The 21,942-nt window shown below is 43.5% G+C and overlaps 1 protein-coding gene across 2 annotated transcripts; it reads right to left on the bottom strand.

Annotated features, from left to right (window-relative positions):
* Positions 1 to 36: 36 nt before the first annotated feature.
* LOC147058010 (dynein axonemal heavy chain 10-like) lies at positions 37 to 20,996 on the bottom strand. Of its 2 annotated transcripts, none has more exons than XM_085909866.1 (77): positions 20,771 to 20,996; positions 20,612 to 20,700; positions 20,420 to 20,522; positions 20,235 to 20,350; positions 19,918 to 20,131; positions 19,367 to 19,755; positions 19,044 to 19,234; positions 18,776 to 18,974; positions 18,508 to 18,702; positions 18,252 to 18,422; positions 17,897 to 18,073; positions 17,634 to 17,792; positions 17,382 to 17,551; positions 17,149 to 17,300; positions 16,906 to 17,070; positions 16,610 to 16,817; positions 16,374 to 16,530; positions 15,818 to 16,294; positions 15,595 to 15,753; positions 15,386 to 15,502; positions 15,112 to 15,214; positions 14,845 to 15,023; positions 14,538 to 14,749; positions 14,150 to 14,306; positions 13,832 to 14,065; positions 13,632 to 13,754; positions 13,327 to 13,560; positions 13,019 to 13,242; positions 12,671 to 12,940; positions 12,412 to 12,595; positions 12,214 to 12,348; positions 11,971 to 12,123; positions 11,706 to 11,894; positions 11,455 to 11,601; positions 11,103 to 11,294; positions 10,883 to 11,001; positions 10,633 to 10,791; positions 10,419 to 10,554; positions 10,229 to 10,351; positions 10,021 to 10,152; positions 9,689 to 9,905; positions 9,486 to 9,605; positions 9,257 to 9,402; positions 9,033 to 9,185; positions 8,689 to 8,949; positions 8,448 to 8,620; positions 8,264 to 8,357; positions 8,015 to 8,182; positions 7,743 to 7,931; positions 7,487 to 7,658; positions 7,207 to 7,410; positions 7,058 to 7,138; positions 6,559 to 6,756; positions 6,323 to 6,484; positions 6,040 to 6,214; positions 5,746 to 5,927; positions 5,491 to 5,627; positions 5,206 to 5,423; positions 4,899 to 5,120; positions 4,675 to 4,822; positions 4,283 to 4,562; positions 3,978 to 4,207; positions 3,632 to 3,905; positions 3,449 to 3,553; positions 3,218 to 3,372; positions 2,971 to 3,125; positions 2,707 to 2,887; positions 2,269 to 2,469; positions 1,969 to 2,178; positions 1,797 to 1,892; positions 1,557 to 1,728; positions 1,342 to 1,473; positions 1,044 to 1,255; positions 798 to 965; positions 541 to 721; positions 327 to 472; positions 37 to 254 (listed from the first exon to the last, which is right to left on the bottom strand). In XM_085909866.1, the coding sequence occupies exons 1-77, from the start codon at positions 20,994 to 20,996 to the stop codon at positions 108 to 110; spliced, it is 13,704 nt and encodes a 4,567-aa protein (XP_085765992.1). In that variant the 3' UTR covers positions 37 to 107. The 2 variants fall into 2 exon arrangements, with proteins under 2 accessions (XP_085765992.1, XP_085765993.1); XM_085909867.1 differs by having other exon boundaries at positions 17,382 to 17,515.
* Positions 20,997 to 21,942: the final 946 nt, after the last annotated feature.

Here is a 21,942-nt window from a genome sequence, read left to right as displayed (position 1 = left end):
ATTATTTTGTTCAGATGTACCAAACAATGTAGCCAATGAAGTCAGTCTTTCATGTCAACAAGCCTGGTTTGAGATGATGATGATGAGGTAAATGGTAAATATTATTTTTAGTCAGTATTGAGGGATAAACAGACACCTTGGAGCACCCAGTGGGAGAGGTGCTCCGTGGTGAACAAATCAGCCTCAAAAACCAAACCAACACCCATTGCATTCCTCCGAAACGATGTCGTGTACACTGGTGTCCGCAATGTATTCTGTGAAGAAAACATTGGTGCAAACTTTAGGTGGGAGAAAAAAAAGCACACATCATGGATTGTGATCCACACCTGCAACCTGAGACGTTGGGTCTCTATGGGGATGACTCTGAGAATAGGCAGCTGAACCACGAGAACTTTTGGTTTACTCTTCACCAGGCAGCCCATTTCCATGTCCCAGCCTCCTCCTTCAAGGTATAAACCAGACACAAAGCAACCTGCAAGAAAAAAACTCTTATGAATCAGTCTCAAGTGACATCTGATCAAATTGGGATCAGTTCATTACCCTGTGCAGGTCTGTCTCTGACTTCGTCCTCTTCACGATGGCGGGTCACCTCAGTGTATAGTGTGGAAAGATCCAGAGGCCAACCATTTGCTCTGCATGCAGCTTGAACTAAGGCAGTCAGGTAGGATTCTGGGATGTGGAGTCCTGATAACCACATGACCTTTGGCTCTGTTGAATCCACCTTTGGATTGAAAAAATACAAATACAAATAAATCTGTCGCACAAATGCACATGATGTCATGCACGACTTTCCTCACCCATGACTTATACTGCTCAAATCGCCTCTTGAAATGAATCATCCAGTTGCCCAGCGACTTGAGTGTGTCAGGTGCCAACTTCTTCCAAATAGCAGGGATCTGACCGTTAAAAAGGGCCCGGGCGACTTCATCCAGCTCACTGCTCATGCCCACCTCACCGGCCAAAGCCTACACAGGCCGCACAATCGGAATCGAGGCAAGACTGGGAGAGACATGAAACGTCACGAGTGTCTCCCGATCTCTCACCCTCTGCAACTCAGCCAGAGAACGCTTCATGCGAACAATCAGCTTGTTGAAGCGCTCGAGTTCTTGAAGCAGCACCACCGATGTAGGAGAGATCTCAGTGCCAAATTTCTTGCGGATAACATCCAGGTCAAATACTGCAGGCAACTTGTTCTGGATGTCCTGGGCCACCTGAGTGATGTACTCGTCCCGGCTGATGCTTCCACCAGACTCGCCTGAAGCAGCGGAGAGCGGTTGTGAAGTGACAAAGCTCCACAGAGAACACAAGTGAGGGAAAGGGAGGACAAGTGCCACATGGTACCCGTCTGCGGTTGCAGGTCGATGAGATGCAACCACATGTCTTTCGCTGATTGTGTGTAGTAGCCGATCTCCGCGTTGGAATGAAGACCCATCACCTCGGGGGTGTTTGCCAGTGGTAGAGATTCAATCTCGTCTGTAACCAGCCAGTGACAATGAATGTTGACAGCTGAACTAGTAAAAGTAAGGAAATCAAAAACAATGCAAACAGTAGCTGACCAACATATACTGTCTTGGGTCCATGTGCCGGAACCTTGTAGTCGACATCAGTGTTTTTGAAGAAGTGAAAGCGGCAAAAGTCATAAAAGAGGAAGTCTCCAAAGTACTCATCCATGTAGACATTCAGGATCCGGCGGTCAAAACTGTCAATGACTCGTCCACCGTACATCACCTGCAAAAATGTGAACATAATTCATTTGCAGCACTTTTGTATGACGTGCTCTAATCTGGTAAACTAACCTCGCCTATGAGATACTTAATGCTTCCCCAGGGAATATTGCTCTCTTTCTGGTTGTGAGCTTTGGTCAGGTAGGTGTTCAAGATCTCCAAACACACCTGTCGAGAACAGTCGCAACACCGAGGTCACGCAAGCCGGTCCGGGTCGGTCCAGACAGTCACTAGGGCCACTTACCAAGAAGTCTGATTCGCTAAAGTCGTAGGGGACATTCCATCCAATTTTGCCGTACTTGCGCCTCTCTTGCACCACGGCATGGAAGAAAGACAGCACGTAGACCAGGCTGCGGAAGGCCGTGTGCGGGCAATCCGTCATTGTCTGATGGGTGATTTTAGAGTAGGTGGCTCTCATGTTGAGCTTGAGACCGTTCGGAGCCTCGGTCACAACCTGCGGGGCAAGACGTTGTTCAAGGAGGAAAGAAACACTTATGTTTCACACGGCCCCGTTGCTAAATGTAACGAGAGCTGGTCATTCCACCTTGAGAGACTTTTGAAGAATGCCAATGGGGAAATCATTAATGGGGTTGGTGGTCAACCAAAGGCGAAAGTTGGGGTGAGGCTTGGTGACCCTCTCGATGCACTTCTCCAAATCTTTCAGCCATTTAACCAGCAGGTGACAGTTCTGTAACATCAACCACTGACCACGAGCCGCTGCCAGTTCCAGAAGGTGTAGCGCGACCTTAAGAAGTGGGCGAAAAAGAACATCAAGTTTCACATTCTTTTCTTACACAGTATCAGGACCAGCTGAAGGTCAAATGTCTTGGAAAATATTGTCTGGGATTGGGGGAAAGAAAAGAGGTCCAACCATAAAATGCCATAATGTTTTGCACTTGTGAGATGGACATTCTATCGCTCAGCCATTTCATATGCAGCATGATAATGCCCTTTTAGAGTGAAAAAAAAAAATCAATGGTACCTTCTCCTGGCCTTGGCCCATAGCAAGGAACTTGAACTTGTTCCCAAAGCCAGTCCTGTCAGCGAGTTTCATGAGGTCAGCTCCGGGGTCAGAGCCAGGGCTCAGGATGAAGACGATGGGGGAAAACGGAGTGCTCTGCTCATAAATAACGTCAAAACTGATCACCGGAGGTTGAACATATCTGGCAGGAAAGATATTAAACGTTATCTCTAGGCACGTTCGCCCGATTTATGCCATTCAATACACTGAAACTAAAAGAAAGACCTCTCGCCCATGGTGATGGTGACGTAGTCGGTGATGGCTCTGTAGACTCTGTCGACCCGGAAACAGCGTAGCAGGAGCAGCTTCTGAAAGTCTGTCAGCTTCTCGCCATATTTCATTGGCATGGGAGCCTGTTCTGGTGCATCCAGGTCATACCACTGCAAAGACACACGAGAGCAGTCGGACGGCCGATGAGGGAAAGAAAAGTTTGCCATTAAATGTCACGCACGGTAGAAGGAGCGCCACTTACCGATTGCCACTCGGATGAATTTCGACAAACATCGTCCGGCAAAGACGCAAACTGGCTAGGAAAAAGCTCCGAAAGTTTCACGATATCTTCCCAGGAAGAATCGGGAAGCCAGTTACAAGTCTTTTGGCGTGAGGTCTTTTCCAGCGACAGATTACCTTTGCACGAGACAAAGACGGTCTGCCGTGAGTACAAATGCTCACAACCTGCGAGGAGTTTCGTCAAGTCGGTCACCTTTGATGAAGAACTCCAGTTCCTCCTGGGGCACTCGATCTTCCGCCTGCTCAATCTTGATGGTCATGTTGAACGAGAAAAGAAGCTTGTGTTTCTCAAACAGACCTGTGAACAAACAGAAGCATCCCCGATTATACTGTGAGGCTGGAAAAGAAAGTCATAAGTTTGGAAGATGGGCCTCACCTGTGCAGCCGTAATTATAAACGTTATAGGTCAGACTGTTCCTGATGTTTTTCAGTCTTTTTGGCAGCGCTGCATTCGGTGCCGACTTACGCAGGGAAAAGTCAAACACTTCCAGATACGAGGCCAGAGAATACTGGTACATGCTGTTTACAAGAGCCATTTCCGTCAAAGCAAAGAACAAAATGGCCCCGCGCTTGGCAGCCGGTCGGTAGCCGTTTCGGAGCACATCGATGTCCACCGATGTTGTCACAGCCAGCTTGAGTTTCTCAAATACCTAACCATCACACGGTGGGAAAGTCAAACACGACGGCTAACTATCAATGCGTCTTTCTCTGGGCAAACTGACCTCGCTGGATTTGGACTTGGTTTCCTCCAAGGTGTAGACCAGCTCCGTGTTGTCCAACATGTTTCCCGTGGACGTGGCCAGCTCCCTGAGCAGGGTGTCACCCAGGTTCTTCAGCAGCTTCTTGTTGTCGCTCGTCTCTTGGATCAGAAACTCACGCTGCTCTTCCAGCTCCTTCTTCTCGAAGCCCATGATCACACTGAGCAACTGGTCCTCCAGGCCCTTCAGGGTCACTGCAGGTCAATTCAAGTTTCAGCCTGGGCCAGAATGCGCACCAAAAGGGAGGCTGTCAAACCAAGCGCTCTTACCGGTATAATTGATAACCATGGCTTTTCCAAAGACAGACGGAGAAAATTTGGGATTTCCCAGCTTGGTGTTGAGGTAAAGTCTGAAGTTGGGATCATAGTCCACCTCTTTGTCACCCAGCATGACCACCTGCCTGCCCTCCGCTCCTTTCAGGTTCCTCTCAAGGACATTGTCAATCACAGGGTCAATGTACTCATCCACGTCTTGGAATAGGAACGGGAATCCATATTTGATGGCCATCTCCAGATGTTTTAGGAAGTCTGGATCGTTGAAGGACGAGATCTGTGAACAAAAGGAGGTCGCCGTTTGGGGGAATGCTCGGATTTTGTTCAAAGGACCTATTCTGAAAATGGTGACAATGCAGCGCAGGAAACAATAAGAGAATGTTTTCTACCTTGAGGTTATTGCTCGCCTCCTTCTTCTTAATCCAGTTGAGGGCTTGCTGTTGCGGGTCGATGCACATGGGGAATCGGCTGCCTCTCGTCGTGAGGATTCCATTCTGCACCGACAGTTCGTCCGGGGGCAAGCCCTCCGATCCCCACCTGTAAATTCCCGACATTGAGCCAAAACGAAGACAACGGCGGGTCGTTCTCGGCGTGCGCGTCGGTGCCTTCCGACCTGCTGATCTCCACCTCGTCCGTGAGTAAGTTGTCCACTTTAAAAGGTTCGCTCATGGGGATGCCTCTCTCCTTGACGTCATTAACCCAGGTTTCATACACCATCACATTCCTGAAGTCCCAGCTGAAGGCTCCCTCGTAGCTCAGGAAGCCAGCCGAGAGGAGGCAGTCTCCGAGGAGACGCACGCGCCGCTGCTTCAACCCCTCTAAATCTTGTGTCCACCTAAAAACGGAAAGCAGGAAAAAGAATAAATAACAATTTGGCATCTCTTTCGGAGCGCTGTTCAGCACTTCCGCGGCCATCTCACCTCACATTCTCAGAGCTCAAGCCCGAGATGAGTTTGTCGGCAGCTATCAGTCTTCTCTCCATGAGTTCGGCCTCCTCTTGCAGTTTCTGTTTCTCCGCAATGGCGGTTTGATATTTGTCGCCGAGAGCCTTCAACTCTCTCTGGATATCAGTGAGCTCACTTTGAATGGTCTCCAACTCTTTCTTACTCTGAAAGAAATTTCTTTCGAGACGGGCCACCTGCAAAATACGAGTCACGTTACTGTTCACTCTGTAAATACGAGTCGCTGACCTGGTTTTACGTTACTTTGTCTCTTTTCGGTTTGATCTCTCGGGCGACTTCGCAGTAACCGACGACAGCCTCCACAAATTTGTACATTCCTGAACCTGCTTTGCTGATGCCCTGCATTTCTTCGAGGCTGGTCCCGAGGGCCTTCAAGAAGCCTATGAAGCAAAGCGCACGAGAAAGTCATTGTAGCAGACCGCTCGGTGAGCAATGCAAATTCGACTCTGACCAATTTAATTTCTTATTGCCTCCTAATTGATCAGGAAGTTGACCTACCTCTGACAGTCTTGACCTGGTTGGGACCGATTGCATCGCAGTCCATCTCCATCAGTGAACGCAGAAAGCCGGGATCTGACATCATCGCCTTGGCGGCTTGCCAGCTAATTTCCTTTTTCTTACACAGCACCAGGATGCACTCACACACCACCTGGACCTGCTTGGGCGGCTTTGCAAAGGATCTAAACCAAGGAAGGAGCCAATGGCAGGATGGACACGCCAATCAACTTCATCCAATAAAATGAATGTACACTAGACCAATTTCGTTGGATAAGTCATCCTGCCAGGCTTTACCTGATCTCAGTGACGTCAGATTTATCGAGGTCTTGCAAGGCAATGCGAGCGGCTTCTAATGCCGGCAGAGCTTCAGCCAGCGATGTTTCTGCTTCTAACTTTTCGACAGCAATCACTTTGTTTTGCTCTTCAATCTCTGTGGCTTTCTCTTCGGCCAGTGTCTTTTTCTCCTCGGCTAAAAGGGAATGTTTACCAGCATTTACCAGCGGTACGGTAGCAGTACGTTATGGTTTTTTTTCCTAGCCAGGACAATATCAGTGAAGCTTTGCAGCTTTTCACTGACCCACAGTGGTGTTGGAGGCAATCTCTATCAGCATGGTCTCACAGGCTGTCGACTTTTCCGCGAGAACCACCTTCTGCTCTGCCAGTTTGATGTTCAGCTCATCCAGTTGCACGCTGGCTTCCTTCAGCTTATCCAAGCCTCCTTCGAGACGTTTGCACTGCGCTGGATCCAACACATCAATGATTGTCACATTGCCACTGCAAATTTAACCATTCCATTATTTCCTATCCTCATACCGAGAATATACTGATCCTTCTCCTGCAGCAGGCTAGCATATGTGCCTATGAAGTCCAAGTAGTTCTTCGGGGTGACATAGTTAGAACGTCGAAGTTTTTGCAGGAACAGAATGCTGTAGTCGCCAACCGATTTATGAACCATGCAGACATGCTCGATAACAGCTTGAGTGTGTTCCTTTGGGATCATTTCACTTTCACCTGTACGAAAAAAGCACAACATTCCAGTTGCAATATTATATTCACGCACACGCCACATCACAAGCTGTGGAAGTTTTGTTTGATGTTTCATTTGTATTGACTAATTGGCCGATTAACAAAACCAGCACAAACCTCATGATTAACGCCTGAAACAGATTATGGTTGTAAATCATGTCAGTCGTTGGAATGAGATAAAACTGAATGGCATAAAAACTAAGGACATCTAATTGAGCCAGGAGCTCAATTTAAGCACGTTTTGTTTCTGAGACAAACAGATTCCAAAAATATGTTCATTACAAACCTAGGAAAAACTCAGCTACAGCACGCAATGCCTGGGAAGGCCATGGTAAGATCCAGTCTATCACAGTGTTGTTCATCAGTCCTGAAAAAAAAAAAAAAGAAAAATATAATTATCAATGACATTAATAACAAAACATTTTTCAGTTTCACCTGGAAAGTTTCTGCAGCGTGTTCTCAGGGTATCTCCCACAGGAGACATGCCTAAAACGATGTGTAGGTTGCTGGCACTTTTATTGACAAAATACTGCCACACACTGTCTTTAGAAGGACCGGATCCATTCATGAGGGCTTCTTCGCGAAGCTGGTTGAGAATCGCTTCTTTCTCATCATCGGGAAACAATGCAGGAACAATACCTACCAGAAGTAAACTTGTTTCATCAAATAACTAAATCATTAAATATAAAAGATTAAGAGTTACAGTATGTCCAACCTGACGTAAGCATGTTGTTAATGAGCTCCAAAAAACTTTCCTCAACAACATGAGCATCAGTGAAGAGAAACACGGTCTTCTTATTTTCAATGCCAAGTTTCAGATACAATGTTTTCAATTCTTCATGAAAGTTTGACTCGGAATATCCTCTGCTGAGCGTGATTTCGAACACCTGGGGAATTCAAATTGATCACATCATTCAAATCCCCACGCATCATGACAATTTTACTTGAGACAAATCATATATTTTTACAACCTCGCATTCAGCAGCAAAGGCTGCAAGCTTGGTGATGGACTGCTTGCCCGATCCTCCCACACCCACTAGCAGAGCATGACCTCGATCGATACGGATGATGCGATGCACCCGAGTCAGATGATCCAGGGCGTCATAGAACAGCACCAGATTCATCCTTGAGATTCTATCATTGTATTCCTCTAGAATCTCCTGCAGAATACAACATTGGTCTTTTTGACCGGTCCAATTTCAAACCATAAAACAACATTTCACTGATAACAACATCATTATACCTGAAATAGAGCTTTACAAGCTTCATAATCCAGCAAGTCCTCATATACTCTTGATTCTGTATTACTAAGCGCTGCCCTGTAGTCTCCAAAAAGAATTGGGTCTCTCATAACATCATCCATGTTGGCCTTGAAATGCACCTCAACTAAGTTCTTTATAAGAGCCTGAACCTGGGGAGGAAGGGGATCCACTGGTGTCATCAAATCTTTTAAGCAAGATTATGATAGTAAACAGAAAACCTGAGTCCATACCATTTGTTTGTCTTTTTCATCAATGAGTCTATCATGGAAAATTCTCAGACACTCGTTTCGCCAAACCCGTACAAATATAGAGACCGTTGAAAATCTGTGATGGTGAAATGAAGTCAAACAAATATCAAGTACAGAAATACAAAGCACAACGGAATATCAAGATCATTAATTGACTTGATCATACCTGTCAGGCTGAGTGAGGGTCAGGCCATTGTAGACCCTCGATAGGTCTCGCAGGTTAAAGATGTAGTGAAACTTTGCTGGAGTCGGTGGAAGGCCTTTGACGAGGTCGTTGTACAGCTCCAGGGTGCAGACGGTGATTTTATCACAAACGTTCTGTACTGCATTGTCAAAGTTCTAAAATATCCAACCAAATTAATGAGACATGGCATGCATGAGGTGCATTAAGACCAGCTATGACTCACTTTGGTGTGGCCTTTAATAATGGAGGCATAGATCAGGTGAAGAGACTCCATAGCAGGGAAAGGGATGCTGAAGACGCTGAAGAGTGAAACGAAGCGAGTGTCCACCTCGTTCCTCCCACCTCCCGCTATCCCCATGGCTGCGACGAAGCCCAGGTCCTTGAGGGTTTTGTAGGTGAGCTCCTTCCCTCGGTCATAGATGCCTCCTCTGTCCAATAAGAGCTTCAGCAGTGCAATTGGCTGCTGTGTGCCATAGCTATCCACCTGAACAGGAAGAATGAAGATGGCAAAATAACGGACATTCACTTCAAACCGTTATCTTAAAGTAGAGCCTACAAAGTAGATACCTTTGGCATATTCATGTCATCTATAAAGACTAACAATCTTTTGCCAACTGGAGGACCGTATACATCTTTGGTCCTTTTCTCGATATTGGCCTCAAAGTTTTTCTGGAGGTCCATTGATGTTGTCCTGGACGAAAGGTTGATGGTCAAAGTAATCTGTTGGGAAATATTATGCAAATTAGCTGGGGCAGTCATAAATGTTGCAATGACTGCCATGGTGAACTCACATTTTTTTCTTCGTTTTGGTTCTTCAGAAAGTTTTGAATGGTGGCTGTTTTAGAAGTTCCCGGGTTGCCAACCAAAAGAACAGATCTCTTTATCTTCACCATCTGCTCCAGGATCCAGGTCATTTTTGTGGTGTCCACCGTTGGGACTGAGGCAAAGGCCAAACATTTGAGCAGGAAGAAGTTGGGTTGGTTAAAATCATTCACAGTAAATTTTACATAATGATCTTACCCAAAATATCAACAAATTTCATGTCATGATTATGAATGTATTTTGAGACGAGACAACTCCAGGGAAGCCACTTCTGTTGTGTTCCATCAAAATGAAAATCAAAGAGAGTGGGCAGGTACCCTGAATAAAAAATAGAAAAGATTAATCATCATCAACATTGACAATGGCTTTGATTCCGTGCATCTTCCAAATGTATCTCTTACCTGGAATCTCACCAGGTCCAGCCAATGTTTTTTCATCACTCACAGTAGTTAAGCAAGCCGTCCTTTTGATTAAGTCATCAAATTTCTCTCTTCCGTCATCCACCAATGTTGCCCCAAGAGAGCAGTACAGAGCTTCCAAGTAGTAACACTCTAACACGTCAAAACTCAAGTTCTCGGTTTCAAGTAGGGCATCAAGTGTCATGCATAGCTGCGATACCTGAAAAGATCACCGACATAATATAAATCGCCGTCACCTGACTGGATCACAGATGATGCTACCTTTCTTGCAAAAATCAGCCAACCCAGGTTTCAAGAGAACAAGTCACACAAACCATATTTAGGTCAGTCTGCGGGACAACAGTCTTCAGTTTCGGTCCTTGTTTCCCATCCACGATACCTTCCACAATCATGTCAATTAAGACGTGCACGTACTTTTCAAAAAGCTTATCAAGATCTTCTTGTTGCTAAAACACACACACACTAAAGGTAAAGAAATGACTCGTGTGAATAGTACATTTCCAAAAAATGAGGGTGGTCTACTTTGACGGGTCTGTTTGTCAACCACTTCTGCCAATATGGGGTGTAGCGCAGATTTTTGGGGTCCACATAAACCATTCCACAGCGTGAGACGGTAGCAGGGGAAGCATACTGCAGATCTCCAACCTGGAATCAATGTACGTTATTCACATGTGGATCATAAATGCGTGTTTGCAGTCAATTACATACAAACCTCAAACAGCATGGCACAGTGACCTTGTAGACGAATTCGTTCTCCGTTAGCCAGAGTGAGAAGCTTGTTGTCGTCCATTACCGAATTCATGTTCTCAACCCAAAGAGCATCCACATCCCCATCAAATAGAATATATCTGTGAGTAATTGTGTGATAAATTGCAATTGAATTTATATCAACACTTATAGGGGAAGAAAGTTAGTGTTGGCCTTACCTCCTCTCTTGTTTGTCGGTCGGCTTGTTGATCTCACGGAAGATGTTGGATAAGACCCCATCCGTCCAGTCCCGAGTGTCTGGATCCAGAATACCATAAAGTTCAATGACACTCACAGCTTTGGGGTTCAGCGGGTATAATTTGGTGTGAAATCCCAATCTGGTGATGAGATCGGATGACAACGTCACATACAATACATAGGCAGTACATGACAGCACTTTCAAATGAGTTTGTCGGAAATAACACTGACTTGGTTTGGGCTTGACATAATGTGCTGATTACAACTGATTTGCCTCCCCCCGTTGGGCCCACTATCATAGTTGTGTGTCGTGTCATCATTGTTTCGTACATTTGCACCACTTTATCCACCTGAAAGCACAGACACCATGAAGGGTTTCCCAAGACTCAAACTGGAATTAATTGTTGGACACAGTGGAAACCCGGGACTGAAATAATTAGACACTACGAACCTGAATAGGCAGCAAGACATATTTGTTGTCTTCCAGGTTTCCTTCTACAGCATCATTGAAGTTGGGATAGCGAACACGAGGGCATTCCAGCCCTGGAAACAGGTCTGCGATCAGCCCAAGGAACAGAGGCACATCCTCAAATATAAACTTTGGAAGATTCATATCCCTCAGGGCTCGCATCAATACCACATCCTGCAGAGCAAGGAAGGAACCTCTTCAAAAAGGTGTCACCGCATAAAATGTAAAAAAACAATGGCTTCAAGGAAAACAGCATTAAAAACATTTCACCAAATTCTCTGGAGGTCGTTGCCGTGCAGGAATCAAATTTGTCATAATACGATGATGATTGTACCTCAGTGATGTCTGGAGAGCCTCTCTTCAGTTCTCCTGCCATGACAAGGACAGATTTCAAAGCTCGCAGGCCAAAGTCATAATGAGACTGCTTGGACAGCTGCTCACGAGCCAACTTGTACAGCACTGTCATCTTCTTTGCAAGGACCTGAATGAAACCACAGTGGAGAGATGTTTTCAGGAGCAAATGTGTTTGTCAGCGTTTTGGAGTGTTGTCTGAATGCAAATATCAATTGTGGCTCAAATGCTCGCCTTGGCCATCAGGAATCCCTCAGAAAACAGCATGATCTCACAAATCTGTTGCAAGTCGGGCACGATCACCACCACAGGCCTGAAGAGCGCTTTGACTGATTCGGGCAGCTCTGTGCGCCCCGCATAGCCTGGGTTCATGGTGATGAAGATCCCGATTCGGCTATCCAGGGTAATCTCGTGACCTTCAAACTGATTTTCAAAAGGATACGGTGGTGGTTAGCTACGGTTCGACGACGCAACAATTCATAGCATTTCAAAGACTTACATTGAATATTTTAAGGTACAAAATGAGAGCATTGCGGATGGTTTGGATTTGGGAAGAGATAACGGAAAGGACTGAGGCATCGATACGGTTGAATTCATCAAAGCAGCCCCAAGCTCCACATTGGGCCAGGCCAGAGAGGATCTTCCCCACAGCCTGCACAAGGAAGGTCATGGTTCAGGAAAACACACACAAATGTCAAAGTGATCTGTGAAGACAATGCAGTCGCTGCTTCTGATTGGCTACCATGTAGTCCATGCCTTCACCACAGTTGGTAACCACACAGAGCAGGCCCAAAGCTTTGGCAAGATCTTTGGTGGACTCTGTCTTCCCGGTGCCGGCTGGTCCGGCAGGAGCTCCACCCAGGAACATGGAGAGAGCCTTCACACCAATGTCAACAAGTCAACAACTGTGTGTTTTCATGTGTGTTAGGTCTTCCCAAACCTGTGTGATGGTGAGGTAGATCCGGTCTGTCAGAGGAGTTATAACCAACCGACCATTCAACCCCATGTATTCGTAGCCGTAGCTGAAAGTCGCACTGCACTGACGCACGAGAAGATTGTCCTCTTCCTGGACCCAATAGAATCTCAATTGACTTTCCCACTCAAACTCCTTAGCATCTGTAATACTGCAGAGAGGACCGCGACACTCAAGTTGGTCTTTGCACGCAAGGGAACGATCGGTGTTTTAGCAGGAGCCTCACCTGTTCAAGACAAAGTTGTCTACAATGTCTCTCGCGTGGACATCGATAATAAGGACGGTGTTGATCTTCTTTCTGTCATTTTTCTTCAAAGGCTGTGTCGAACGTGTCACCAGCTCGTCAATCTGCTGGTGCATTTTTGTCGCATAGTTCTTTAGAGCGTATTTGTCTCCCTTTTTCAAGTTGTTAAAAACATCCTCCACCTCCCACGTCCACCACACTTGATTTGTAGCCAGCACCACCATGCCCTGGAACAGCAACATCCAGTCCACCCTGAGGGACAAGCAGACTCGTGGTGGGTGGGAAAGGTTTTACTGGCAGTCGGGGTTATAAACACGCTTGCACACACACCTGCCTCTGTCCTCACAGTAGCGGAAGATCGCTTCCTTCGTGATGAATCGATTCGTTCTCCTCATCTCGTGTAGGACTCCTGTCATCCACTCCTCCACCCTTCCTTTGACTGGGACGGCCTTTTGAAAGTCCATCACCTCACCCTCGGCGGACACCATAGCTCCTGCTGATATTTCCCCGCTGCTTTCCGAGTCAAACCGGAGAGATGCGATGTTATCGTACATCTTGCGGAAGAAGGGAGAGGAAAGGTGGGAACATTTTTCATTCTGTACCGGTTACTTTGAAGGACGGTGCCTGTCCACTGTTACCTTGATCATATGTTCCTGCACACATTCATGGTTACTACTCCCCAAAATACTGAGCAGTTCATCGTCAGAGATGAAGAAGAAGCGTGGGAATGCGTCCCGTTTAGAATCTAGGTAGTCGTTGAGACTCTTCTGACACCTCTCTAGATTCTCACTGAGGGTCTGCAGGTCCGTTAGCCGGTTTGGGACCAGGCAACAGCGCTTTATGTTTGGGTTGCTCTGTGTTTCATTCATTATCTGCACAGCAAATAATATTATATGATTCATTGTTCGGCTATGAATTATATTAATATTTGACCAACACTCACATCTTTGAACTTTTTGTCAATGATGTCAAATTTCTTGGCTTCCTGCGGTAACTGTGAAGAAATATCACCACCTATGAATATGCTCTCCAAGTACATCCATTTCCTTTGTACCAGCAACCAAACCTGTGTAAAAAAAATGTCATTGAGTATTTTCAAATTCAGGTCAAGTGTTGAACGGGGCTTGACTCATGTTGTGTAACCTCTATGGTCTCGCTGATAAGAGACAGGTCCTTCTCCCATTTTTGAATGGTGCTCAAGAAAGGTCCAATAAAACGGCTCCCGGCCATGCTCTGCAAATTCATGGCGTCATTGTCCACAATCGACAGGATCTCATCCACTGCACCCAAGACAAAAGACTGTTGCTGGGTGCCTTTACTATAGGGTTGTACAATGAATTTCATCTTTTCCCAGGTCTCCACCATCTCCTTCACACCCTTAGAAGCACACACGGAAATTCTTCGATATTTGCGTCAACGTCCACCTCAAATCCAGGACCATCTATTGAGAGAAGCGCTTACCTTTTCAATACCAAGCTCTTTTACAGCTGAGGTGACAATATCATCAATGACATCGGCATATTTATGAAGATCCATGGCAAACATGTTCTCCAGGGTAAAGCTGCTTGTGTTTATCTCAAAGCTTGTGCCAGTCCTTTTCATCAACTCCTTCCAGTGTCTGGTGCAACCGAGTATAAACATATTTAAACTTGTGATTTTTTTCTTTCTTTGTGTGTTGTATGATATGCATGTTTTTGGCGCACAAATGAAGAGAGGGTCAGAACTATAACCTGATTAATCTCTTTCATGGCCAGTTATTTTAGTGTGTTTGGTCACAGAAGGATGCTACTGCTATTGTGTCATTATTATGTGAAAAAAAAAATTATTATGATCAAGTAAGGACACTGACCTTTCTCTGAGCGCTTCATTCTTCAGATCCAGCAAAAGAGGAAGCGAATCTGTGAATTCCTTCAGTCTGCTGTCGACAAAGCAAGCCGCAGGCAGGGCTCGCACATCTTTGGGCAGCTTCCTCAAATCTTGGACAAAGGATTCAATACCTTGCTGAAGAAAGTGGATATCTAGGTCCACCCACAAGGTCTGTGACCACTTTTTCTTTGCAGTCTGAGAAACATCATCAGGAATCAGATTTGAATTGTCCAGAAAATGTGATCTCCTCGTATTTAGTGTGATTTTTATAAGAGAAATTTAAAACTGACCTTTTGATCACGGTAGATATCATAAATCTGCCGCAAGCCATTCATGTCTTTTTGGATGCTTACAATCTCTGGATATGCGAGGACGGAGAGGTCCATCAGTTTCTCAGCATTAGCTAGCTCCTGCCGTCTTTCCACCATCTTGGCCAGCTCTGCTTCATAGGATTCCATGATTAAAAGTCCTAGAAGAAAAGATCCAGATGGTTCAATGCATTGCCATCGAATGATACTCATGATGATGAAATGATACAACAACAAAAAATGAAATACCTTTATCTAAGTCATTCCCAACAGCTCCAGGACTATGCATGTTAAAACTTTCAGAAAAGATGGACAACTCGTCTTGAAAGTCTTCTGCCATCTTCTTAGTAGTCTGGATGTAAAACAGGTGATACATATAAAACTGCCGCAGTACTACTGTAATTACTTTATTTTTGTCATTTAAAAAAAAACAGGTGATATAAATATAAAACTGCAGCAGTACTACTTTATTTTTGCTTTTTTATGTGATATGATTGTTTATGCTACGTTCCAATGTTCTAACCTCTTTGAATGATGTTTTTATGTCTGTCAGACTCAGATCCACTTGTCTGGATTTTGCAAACAGGTCCTTCCAAATCTTCTTCATATTTGCAACAAGTTCCAGTTCAGCTTTTTCAACCTACCCATAAAAAAAAGTCTCCATAATTTTGTCAAATATGAACCAAATATGTTCTTTCATTACAAAACAAAACAAAACCTAAGTTACAGTACCTCCACTTTGTACAGAGTCAACGTTCTGTATCTTTCCTGGATATCCGTGATGCACAACTCCACATTAAGAGACATGTCTCTAATGGTTGACACAGTCCTAAGGACATTCTTCAAGTTCTCAAAAGTATCAGGACTCTGTTTCAGCTTCTCAGAAAGTTGCTGTGGAACACAAATTATCCAAAGGAAAATGGATAGGGAAAAAATTGTTCACAATGCATTTTACCATGAGTTGATCTTTTAAGTTGAAAAGTTCCTCCTTGGCTGACTTGTTGAGCAAACTCCCCAGTGAATTGATCCAGGACTCAGCCATCTCCTGCACCGTCCGGCACAGTGGCTCCAGGTTTAATTGGACAATGTGTACGTTCTTAAACAAAGGCTCCACAACCACCTTTTCACAAATTTGAGCATAGAACTGCAGCCTTTGATCATACATAGCACTTGATGGGTTTTTAGCAGCAAACCTCTCACAGACTGTGGCTTTGTCCCTTTCCCATAGAACCTGGTACTGTTTCCAGTGATGAAGGTGCTGGTCGACAGAAAGCAGCAACTGCTGAATGTTCTGGGATACGGCAAAGGCACTTTCGTTGATTTGAGGATGTTGACACACTTCTTCATAGAAACTAAAAGTCACCAAGTCATCACCATCTACATGTTGTGGCGGGCACTCAATGCAGGTTCCATTCATCCAACGCACAAATTCCTGAAACACAGAGTTCACATGCCAATTGCACATCTCTAGCCTAAAATCTGGAACAGTCCAAGAAGAGGGAATACCCTACTTTGGTGCTCTCGACACAATCTTTGATACAGCACATAAGTAACTGGTAGATTTCGTTTGTCTTGGGTTGCAACAAAATCTTGGGGGCCGATAGGATGGCGTCAATACGGAAAAGAGAATCGCTTCCAATCAGCACAGCGTTGAAGGCTTTGATGTTCCTGAATGTGGCAATCAACAGAATACTTGTTGTCGAGATGGCCCTTGTGTGATGCTCAATAATTGTTATTGCTTAATTACCTGAGAATCATGTTTATGAGTGAATTGTGCACCTTGCGTTCCCAGTATGCATAGTAATTTGACATACTGCTGCACTTGCCAGTGTTTGTTTCCATAATCAAATGTTCCACCTTTGTGATGATAGGTCCAATTTCAGTGTATTTGCTTTTCAACAAATGTAATGTCTTGAGCTGCTCTCCATCAATGCATTCACAAAACTCCCTGACACCTGGAAGAAAAAAAAAAAAGTATAAAACCATTATTAGTCTGGTGCGTGACATTTGATATGAATAAAATATCTTTTTTGTTAAATGTACTTGGTAAAAGGTCTGTCTGATTTGGAGCAGGCAATTTCAGGAGGTCTGCCATCATTATGGATTGCAGCTTGGCTTCAATATCAGTCTCGTTGTTGTCTATTTGACTGACAATTGACTCAAACTTTGAAAGCTCTTGATTGGCTTCATTGATGAAATCTGCAATTGCTAAATTCAAACATATGCTCATTTCAATTAAATTTCTTTTCAGAACAAGACGTTATGGCAACTTTTTAGCAACATTACCCAAGGAATTCCAGTTCAGTCTTTTGCATCCTGATAACAAAAGTGTTTCAACCGTTTTGATGATTTCACACAACATGGCGATCTTTGCATCACTCAGACTACCAACTGTCGAGTTGTAGCTGCTGACAAGCTTGTGAATATCATCCTTGTACCTAAATCCAATGTAAAACATGTTAATGTTAACATTTTTTTTTTTTTTTTGGTGATCTGCTCTAGTCTGAAATTATGACCACCTGATAAAGTTGAGCTCCTGCAGCGTTACATTTTGAGCAACCTCAGGCACAGAGAAGGACATTAAAATCAAGTTTTTTGTCTCTGAAATTATTGTCATGATCTCTGGTGGAAAGTTAACACGGTATTGCCTGTCCTTTTGTGAACTGATTTCAGACTTGGTTGGGATGACCTTCATGAGAAATTTTCAACAAAAAAAAAGATATTCAAATTACTTACTTACTGTGATGTAATCCAGTGACAATGATACATACCAGATCTTTCTGGTCTTGGCTTTCATTTACAATGATGGCCAAAATGGGTGTCTTGAGTAACAACGGCAAGTTGCGTTCAGTGTCAGATACCCATGACTTGTACTTCTTACCAGCATACTCTCTCATTTTTTTTGCCGTTTCCAAGTATTTATTTTTTGCCTGAGAAAAAAAAAAAAAAAATCCCAAGAGTCACGTTTAGAATAAATTAAAAATCTGCCTTACCATACGTGTCAATACAATTGTGCAAAAGTAGAATCACTCGCCAATTTCCCCATTTCACTCTCCAATAAATCCGGCATTGTCAGGAGAGGAAGCATTCCATCTTTGACATGGTGAAAAAGTGTATGTGTCCATCTGATGCTGCCTGCCACGGGGGGCTCATTCTTATTTATTTTTGGTTTGTTTTTATTTTCCTCAAATAGTTCATTCACACTGTCTACCTGTAGGAAATATAAGTGACATATGCTTAATACAGGAATTTTCAGGCTCACTGGTAAGATCTATTGGTGGAGGATGCTTGGAGGTTAGCCCAATCATGTGCTTTAAGGACTTGAAGAAAGGGGTTGTCTCGTTCACTGGGAAAAATACTGTATGCAATGACAGTGATCTCAGACAAACCTCTTTGCAATACTGAGCTAGAAGTTCATTCGTCTTTTTCATCAAATGTTTATTGATGGCTGGTCTAGAGCGAATGTCTTTGTATTTCACAAGCATTCCAAAAGCAGCAGTTGAAGAGCGCAGTGATTTGAAGGACTTGTCAATGAAAGCAATGACTTCCCTCTCAATGTCCTGGTCAAACATAAAATCAAAGGTACAGAACAAAATTAATCCAAGGTATATACATCATGAAAACGTCTTTGAATTCTAAACTTACATAAAGACCACTGTTAAAGTTTTGCATGATGATTTTCCAGCTGCTCATCTTACAACTATTGAAAGGATCAAAAGTGGCTTCCTCAAAAGGAATGATGAGGTTGTCGACTCTGGTCAGCATCTCATCGAAACGTTTTGGGTCCAAAGTCACACTTTTTAACTCTGGGCTGAAGATGTTGAAATACCCATCCAAATTCTGCATTCACCAGGACAAACATTAAACATTGAGTTAACAGTGTAACAATGTGTGGAAGAATGAAAACACTGACCTCCAAAACGTTGTACAAGTCCTGGCAGATGGCAGCCATGTAATCTGTTTTCTCAAAGAGCTTTCTCCTATCAAACTCCCAACGTTGCCCAGTTCTTCCTTCTTCAATTTCAGCACGCGCTTCAAAGTAAGACGATTTCCACAAATCCAGAACTCGCTTGGCATCAGTCACATTGGATTTTGCCAACTTTCTTTCCTCTCTATCCAAGAGAAACAATCAGACTCTCGTGATGAAGAAATGACCTCATGTATAATTAGAATCCACATACCTGAAGAGTACATGGATATCAATGACTTGAGCCACACGCTCAGACAGTTGCCAAACAATGCGCTCCATCAAGGGGACCATGCGTTTATTCTCGTTATAGTGGCTGGAGATTAACCACACAATTTGTAGGCTGTTCATTAAAGACGGGATGGTCTCCAAAATCACACTAAAGTTTGCTCCTGTGGCCAGATTCTACAACATAAAACACTTGGTGAGGGTGGTGGAACAATTATAACGTTCCTCCTGTCAATTAATATCTGGCTGGCTTTGTTTTTTTTTAATATATGAACATTTCACCAAATTTGGATAAAACATATAGCTCACTTTGAAATGTCTTTCCAGTGTTTGGAGGAAGCGGACATTTTCATCTGCCTCCAGACAGTATTTCACAAGTTTCGCTTCTGTCGCTTCCATAGTGGGGATCACAGCTGCTTTTGCTTTGGTCAGCACCAGTAGAATCTTTTTTACCAAAGGTTGATTCAGCTTCATTCTCAGAGCACTCAGGATGGAGACACGCTCTTGCCAAAAAACGATTTCTGCCATCGGACTCGGCGTCAGAGGCTTCTTTTTTTCTTGCTCCTCAATAACGACAGTAAGCTGGGTCTGCCAGTTCATCACACACTGCTCCAACTTCTCGACTACTGCTGAATTAGTCAGCAGGACACTGAGATCTGGCTGCAGATCTAACTCTGGGATACTCAGTGCAATGTCATCTACAATGAAAATGGAACAGAAAAAGTTACTCAACATTGACATGGTGTGATGATGCAATTACATAAATGGAAATTATGCGAGACAAAATGACAAATCCTATCAGGATCCCTCTGAGGGAATTCATACGAGACATGGACAACCTAATAAAGTTGCATACAAACCTTGAGTTTTAAGCTGTTGAATAGTTGAATTGACCAAGGTCAAGAATTTGTGTGTGCTGTTCAGTAGCTCATTTCGAACGGGTGCTTGGTCACTTGGCTGCTTGGTTGGAGTCTCCTTACCACCACAAAACTCTTCATGAGAAGAACCTGCTTCAGTCTGACAGCCAGCCTTAGTTTTCTTCAATTGATGGGCAGTCATTAATGGAATATAGATCTAAAAAATGTACACAACTTCATTGTAAATTGCCTTTAGTAGATTTTTTTCAAACGTCCCTGTTGTCTTCTTGTTGACTGCTGTGATTGTAAGTCTCACTTACATGAACAAGTTTTTTCTGCAGTGTTTGCAGGTTGTGTCCATGATGAAAACCGGTCTCCAAGAACTTGGGCATCAGCTTATTGGCTTCAATGATGTCAAATGGTTCGACAATGGCCCCTGAAATGAAACACTAATAATGCACTGGTTTTCCCACTGGAATTACAACAATCTTGAAACCGCTCTTACTCTTTGTGGTCCTGAGGAAATATAAAACGCGAGATTTGGCAAATCTCTCTGGAACTCGGTTTATTGCCATGTGAAGCTCAGTGTGATAGACTAGTTGAATTGTCTGAAAACAAACAAACAAAAAAAAACCACACACAATAGTTGTCTTATTTATTCTCCAATAATAAATATTCATTTTTTTTTTCATCTCACATGACTGAGTGGTTGTTCAGGAGTCTTCTTTCCTCTTTGGATCTCTGATTGCCCCTCATGATCCAAAGAGTCACTGGAGCTGCTCTTTTCTGATGTTAATGGTGCAAAGAAGAGAACATTAAAATCATTTAATGACAGATTAATAAATAGGAAACTCACCTTGAGGAATTTTAACTTCAATCGCCTCCTCTCGGACAGTTTTCATAAACAGAACGCACGATGCAATGTTTTCTGCAGAAACGACATTTAAAAAGCGAATAAGTTCATCCTCCTCTTTCCCATCTCTCCTACTCAGAAGCTCGTCGAAACATTTGCTATCAGCTAAATTGAAACAAACACGAATTCGCTGTCGTATCCATTCCACGCGTATATCGTCGTGGGCCATGAGTACAAGTGGATTTTTTTTTTTTTTGCCTAATATTGTACACTGGCAAGTGTTTGTGCGCGCTCGGAATGGAGTCCTACACGCGCGTCGTCCCAGCAACCGACAAACGGAGGGACTTCCTGCGCCAAGACAAGAGAAAGGGGGTAGCAGACTTAAAAAGCTCACGAATTGCTTCTTTTTTTATTCATGTCAATGGACAAACATGCAAATATGGTCGTTGCTATCAAATACATGCAATGGTGAAGTCAAAATTCGCAAAAACTCATTAGAATATGCAATGACACTTTAAAAACTCACTGACAAATAATAATTGAACGCTCACCGCAATGGCACGTCTAATAATAAAGAGATGTTCAGATCAGTGCATTAAAAAAAATCAGAAAAAAATGGATACTAATATTAGAAATAAGTGTTTTTTGTGTGGTCCGTACCAATCAGATAACTAAAAGGAAAAAAATAGTAACTGTCTGGATCAAAATGATGTGGTGCTGGACTGGACCCCTAAATTGATATTTTATTGCGCAAACTTTTGAGGCAATTATTGTAATCAAATGATTTGTGTGACTCCCAAAGTCACTCGTGCACCTGATGACGGATATTTTGCTTACAATATTATATTGTTTTGTTTGCTCTCCTGTTGGAGGAACGATGTATGACAATGGCTTCTGACAGCAAGAAGCACATTTGGCTTCAGAATGCCTTGACGGGCTTGAGTAAAAAAATTACTTTGTTTATGCGTCGAGGAATATATTGCATAAAAAAAATCTCAAATGTTTTTTTCACCCCCAACTGTTAAGTTTATATCATGTGTTGTGTTATTTGTTTAAACTTCAATGACACTTAATATACTTGATTGATGGAGACAAATAATTATTCATCCATATGGAAAGAGTCATACTGTTGCCAAATTAAAAATAGCAAAATGATCTTATAATGGGTGCAAAAA

The sequence above is a fragment of the Syngnathus leptorhynchus genome, chromosome 4, assembly GCF_054491065.1.
Source record: "Syngnathus leptorhynchus isolate UIUO chromosome 4, UIUO_Slep, whole genome shotgun sequence".
In the NCBI taxonomy this organism is placed as follows: Eukaryota; Metazoa; Chordata; class Actinopteri; order Syngnathiformes; family Syngnathidae; genus Syngnathus; species Syngnathus leptorhynchus.
This window is presented reverse-complemented; position numbering and strand designations above follow the sequence as displayed.